The 6,327-nt window shown below is 43.9% G+C and overlaps 1 protein-coding gene across 2 annotated transcripts in view; it reads right to left on the bottom strand.

Moving 5' to 3' along the window:
* Positions 1-457: 457 nt before the first annotated feature.
* PLA2G12B (phospholipase A2 group XIIB) overlaps positions 458-6,327 on the bottom strand; it is a 20,975-nt gene continuing 15,105 nt past the window's right edge. For both annotated transcript variants that reach the window (XM_006032397.3, XM_014524070.2), the window contains exon 4: positions 458-2,846. In XM_006032397.3, coding sequence (XP_006032459.1) covers positions 2,728-2,846 — 119 coding nt within the window. In that variant the 3' untranslated portion in view covers positions 458-2,727. The remainder of the gene's footprint in view (positions 2,847-6,327) is intronic.

Below are 6,327 nucleotides of genomic sequence, written 5' to 3' on the forward strand. Positions count from 1 at the left end.
CAAGGGGATGGCTCTCTCTTCCTCCCCTTGGTGTTGCACCTTTGGCCCACTCTGACTGGATAGCCCTTCAGGAAACTATTGCAATGTGCTCCAGTCCCCACTTTTCAAGAAGTCAGACAGGTCTGCTTTATACTGTATCTCCCCCTGGGACTGAGGGAGTACCACTGGATGCATGAAGACACTGGTCAGCTCAACCATTTGTGAATAAGAACTGTATATAATTTAACCAAGTATAAGCCAGGAGGTGTCTGTTGGGGTGAGCAGAGGGCATCCTCCTTGCTCTGGGCTGGGAATGAATGTGACACAAGTCTTACATGTTGAACTGTTGTGTACCTTGATCAATCTTGCTTCACATCAACCTGAACAACTGTGAAGTAGCCAGAGTATTAGTGTTTCAATCAGTGACCAGTAAAGTGATCTGTGGACAGACTGGAGAGAACTCTTTGGGGTTGTTTAGTCTTATTTCACATGCTGTGAGCCTCTTTTATTTTCTTTATTTTATTAAAAGTGTCAAAAATTTCACAGTTAGTTAACTTTTATGGGTGTTTCAGATCACCAGAACTAAATTTTACAGTGAAAAATGTAGCCTTTATAGTAGTACATATATCAGCTGCAGGTGCTCATTGGAGGAAAGTAAACCTGAAGGAGTTATTTTTACTAGTTGTGTCTTCAAAGTGCTGGAGCTTTGATTGAAAGACTCGGTTCTAAACCTCTCTGTCTATCCATTGTGCTATAAATAATCTTGTCATTTCATGCTTGGCCTGGCTTTAATCCAATGTCACTCTAACTAAAATTTCTCAAAAGATTTGTGATTTAAACATAGCTACTGAACATAGATGAGATGTGTTTGCAAATGATAGCATTTATCAATAGGAATAAGCTCAAATTTAGAATTAACAATGGGTTCCATTTCACTGTTAAAAACATTAAGTTCTTAAAGTGTCTGAAACTAGAAACATTTCCTCACCCTTTTGTCCTGTCCCCTCTCCCCTACCCCCAAAAAACCCAACAACCCAACACAATCTTCAAGTGTAGACAATAAACTTCTTTCATCAGGAAATACGCTGTGATCAACAGATGAAATTTAGCAATGCAGTACTCGCCATCAAGTGGATTTATCACAGCTGTGAGGGATGCCTTTGCATCTTATCAGTGCAAGTTAAAATGGTCCTTCCAAGGGTGAAAATATCCCCAGGCGTCGTGACATGATCATTTTTTATTATTTTCGTATCAATAGTCCCTTACTGTTGCAGACCATATGAGTCTGATATAAAAATTGTCTCGTATATGGCCAGTAAGGTTGGCAAGAACAGGGACAACTATTTAAATAATTTACAGGCATGTCTATCAGTTCAAGGATGTTCTACAGAGGAAAGAACTGAAACAGAATCTGTCAATAAAATATTGTTATGCTTCTGTAACTTCTACTTTCCACAGCATTGAAAAATGAATAAAGTCAAGGAAAATATGCATGTGTGTGTGCACATTTTATATAAATTATATAGATGTAGATATCTCTTTATCCATATCTGCACACAAGAGATGCAGCCATATTTATCTAGTATGTTACACATGCCTGTAAAAAGTCTCCTGTCAGCAACAACAAAATGCTCGTGTCGATGCATATATATCTTTTATATACATATATAAATTCCTACTAACAAATGTAAATATTAAACATGTTGGGGGGGGGGGGGGGGGGGAAAAAAAAGGGGAATAAAAATCTGCCAGGACTATTCCTCTCTTTCAGCTAGCCATGTCCATACCTGAAAGAGGATACAGTCAAAGCCTTGCTCTGAGATTACATTCTCTGAATTGTACCATTTTTACAAACAGGCCTAAGGTTGCTAGAGTCCCTTCAAACCCAGCTCTGGGACTCATGCACCCCTCTCTTCAGAAGACATCACTGAAGGTGTGGAATGGTCTCCAGCATTATGTAAAGAAAACAAACAGGAAAATCAACATTAACTTATAATAGTTAAACAGTTATATTTAGTAGTTGGACAGGATTGAAGAACAAAAGCAGACTCTTTTTCTCTGAAATTATGTGCAGAGTCTTTCAGGTATGAGAGTACTGCATTGTCTACTTCAGTGTGGGTGGGTTTTGCTCCTATATCATCTACACACACATCTCAGAACTACTTTAGCCAAAGTTTGCCTGTTGCCTACTATAAATCACTCTCCTAATTAGATCCCTGGTTATCTGAATGGTTCTAGGATCCTCCAAATGTTTCAAGTGTGTGTGTAAGATATATAGCCCTGGCCCATCATCTGAGTAATTTATTTAGTGCTGTAACTAGTAACTGGAATTTTGATGCTAGTGAATACCAAGTCCTTTGAAAAGTGGAGTAGTGATTTAGGGAGGGGAAATTATTTTACACTGAGATCTGTAGCAGTACCCAAATAGTATAGTTCGCATTTCATTCTGTTTACACAGCCTAAACAGTGTCCATAAAAAACTGGCATTCAGATAACTCAAACAGGTTCACTTAGCTGTTAGACTGAACCTGAAGTGGGCAGCAGCCATTGTTTTCCCTTTCACATTTCTCCACCCAAAAGTAGTAATTGATGCATTATATACAGTAGTCACATCTGCTTCCTTTGTAGCCCAAACTATCGAAGCTTCTCCACTTCAGAGGGATGCTAGAAAGAAGTTGGCTAACAAGCCACATCTGAGAGGGGCCATATGAAGTTAAGGTCCTTATGGCTGGAGGGCTTTGCTGTTCTTCACAGTTCATCTCGTTCCTCCTCATTACAAGTGCAGGCACTTCTTTGGCTGTTCATGAAAGGTCGGCAGCCCAGAGTCCAGACAGCATTGAATACTGTATCTGCCACAGATTCACAAGCTGCAGGGGATGGAAAGAACAGGAAAATAAGCATTACTCATACACATTGTCACTGCTCGTAAAATCTATACCAGCATTGGCCTCTGAATCCATTGTGGAGTATGTAGCCATGAAACTGGTGTCCCCTGCTTTGTGTGTACAGCACTGACGTTTCTAAAGCTGTCTGTGCCTGTCTGCCTCTGCCAACAGAACTTCTGGTGTCGCTGCCACCAAGCCAACAGATCACAGGCACACCCAAGTGCTTCTAGCAGCTCCTTGCGACTCCACTCAACAGTGCTACTGCCAGAGTGCAAAGTGCCTCCTGGGAAAGAACCAGCTTGCTCAATGGGCTGCAGGTGTGGGAGGGTCTACGTGCAGCCACTGGGCACTGGCGGAAGACTTGCTCAACCCAGCAGAGCTAAGGGTTTTGCCATGTTTTGAATATAAACTCACTTGTAGTGCAAGCTAGGCCTGAGCTCTCTGTGGAAACCTTCTTGTTCCCAGCATAGATGCAGTCTGTGACAGAGGAGATGACAAACTAAGACTAGTGTCTTCTGAACACTTTGCTCTTTTTCCCACTTGCTGTTGAAAGTGCATGTTTTCCTTTGGAGTTTGGCTGCGTGTCAGGTGGGCTTCCCTAAAGATCACAGCTGGATCAGCTGACTTTAGTTCTCACCTACTCCATTTGCCCCATAGTCTTATTTAAACTTAGCTCTACTTTCTGTTCCTAGATCAGCATTACAACTCTATTGGTGATACCAGTGTTGGAAGCACTAGTGTAAATAAAGTGCCAGTGGTGACCAGCAGTTTAGCTAGTGGCATCTGGACCTCCTGTACAGATGAGGCAGTAGTTAAAATGACAAGTTTGCAATCTGTACTAGAAATCCTACCATTGCCACAAATAGCTTTGCTGCAGCAGACAAGCTGCTGTAGATTCAGTTAACTCCTGAGTGTTTAGTGTACTGTGTACCATTTACACCACAGGAAATCAAGTATTAAAATGTCTAGCCAATAATAAACACCTCTCTCCTTGCTGCTGTTGTTTATGGATGGGCTGAGGGGAATTACGTATATTGCTGTTCAGAAATAGAAATAGACCTGGTAGCAGTCCTGCCATAGCCTTCTCCATAGTCCTCTTTCAGTTCCTCTGGCCACTCCCCAATGCAGTTCTTCCACTTTTGCTTTAGGAACCTTTTTCTGTGCAACTCCTGCAATGCTCTACCTCTGCCATGCTCCAGTGCTCAGCAGGACACATCGCTTATCTCGCCTTTACTTCTTAGTAGCTCATTGCTCAGTTCTTATTTATTACAACTATCATTTAACTCTGGAATGGTTTTTGGGGAAGTGCTTGTGAAAAATATACTTCCATAAATTTACATGGCAGTATACACATACAGAGAAAATTAGAAAAATGCTCCCTGCCCTGAAGCACTTAAATATAAATAATAAAAGATGCAGAACAACAGGTCAGGAGAGAGGAGGTGATAAGCGAAAATTGCTTGAAGCAGAGTTTCATTTTAGAAATGTTGTAAAGAAGGGGAAGTTAAAAAAAAAAAAAAAAAGCTGGAGGGGTTCCAGGAATTAGGTGCAACACAACAGGAAACACAAGGCCATGAGATTTTGCTCCATTTACAGCCATGGATGGGCAGCCATCCTGTTAGCTGTCTTTGTCCAGCCATGTTATAGACAGAGAAAGCACTGGTGGGCCTAAGCCCTGCTTGGAACAAGGGCAAGCTGCATTGTGCAAATTGTGGCTTACTGGGTTTTACATGGTCTTCCTGTAGTGGTGCAGCTGTACTGGTTCTTGGCCACCAATGACCATTATCCACAGGTAGCCTCAGCCAGGGAGACCAGTCCAAAAGCTGTGACATCTATTGATGTCATTAGGCTTTGGACAATACATAAGGAAGGAGAAATAATGTGACAAGTGTGAGAAGGAAGAGCTATAGAGACAAATGGAGGCAGAGGTAGGTAGGGTCCCAATTGTATAGGAATGAGCTTGAATCTGATGTACCTAAACTGTAGGACCTCAGGCCTAGGATCGTGCATGTCTCTTTTCTCTTTCTAACATGTGTACTTGAGTGTTTGTTTGTTTTTCTCCACAAATGTTTAATAATAATTATGGCCACACTGCAAAAGCTGCTCTACTTAACCAAAAGAGGTGATCTGGTGAGCGACTTGAATGTAGAGGGTACCCTTGGTGACAGCAACCACAAACCTATCACGTTCACTGTCTGCTTCAAGGCAGGAAAATCAGCTAGCAGGGTTGAGTTTACTTCAAAAAAGTAAATTTCAACAGGCTCAGGACAATACTAGGGGAAGCACTGGGGGACCAGGGTCCAAAGGAGTGCATGAAGAGTGGTTGTTCCTCAAGGACATAATCCTCGAAGCACAAAAGAAGTTCATTCCCATGTGGAGGAAAGGTAACAGAAAGGCTGGTAAGCCCTCTTGGCTTAATAGGGATATCATGGTGCTCTTGAAAAAGAAGAGGCATACAAACAATGGGAGCTTGGGACAGTCCCCAAGGAGAACTATACAACAATGGCCTGCACTTGTAGGGAGCAGATTAGAAAGGTTAAGGTGGCGACTGAACTTGAACTAGCAACAGAAATCAATGACAAGAAGTCATTCTTTAGGTATGTAGGGAACAGGAGGAAAAGAAATGGAAGCATGGGACCATTGCTTAACAGCTCAAGACAGCTGATTACCAACAGTCAGGAGAAAACTGAACTCCTGAATGACTACTTTGCTTCTGTATTTCACTGATCTAAGGGGAAAATCATACTAGATAAGGTTCAGAATGGGCATCGTGGGAATGACTGCCTTCCTACTGTTGACATTGAGCTGGTGCATGATCATCAGGGATCCTGGTTTTCTCTGATTAAAAATTGCAAATTCTCTGATTAAAAACCCCAAATCCATGATAAAAATTAAAGGGCCCCCACAGCCCCACCCAGTGCTGCTGGTGCTCTGCACTCCCCCCTCCCCCCCCCAGTCTCAACAGCCCTCCTGATGCCCCTCGCAACAGCCCCCCAGACCCATAGACACAGACATGCAGACACAGGCACTGACAGCTGGCCTGACAGGAGGTTTGCACACGGAGTCCACCACCGCAACTCTGCCACTGCACCCTGTGCTACCATCCCACAGCCGCCTGAATGGCTTTGTGGGCAAGTGGCGCACGGTGCGGCAGCAGCAGTGCAGTGGCAATCACCGTGTGTGGGCCGCATATGTGCCGCCCGGCTGGGGGTTGAAACGGGGGGGTTGCATGCAGTGGCAACTGGCTGCACGGCTCTGTGGTGGTGCGGGATAGTGGCGGCTGAATGCAGGCTGTGGTGGGGCTTTGTGGGTCCTGCTGCAGGGGGCTTTGCAGGCAAGCGATGCGGGGCACAGTGTGGTGGTGACTGTCATGTGCAGGCCGTACACATGCCACCTGGCCGCCTGCCCAGGGGAGTGGGAGAGGGAGGCTGACATGTGGCCGGAGCACAGCTCTGTGGCTGGC

This window comes from Alligator sinensis, unplaced genomic scaffold (assembly GCF_000455745.1).
Source record: "Alligator sinensis unplaced genomic scaffold, ASM45574v1 scaffold1274_1, whole genome shotgun sequence".
Lineage (NCBI taxonomy): Eukaryota > Metazoa > Chordata > Crocodylia > Alligatoridae > Alligator > Alligator sinensis.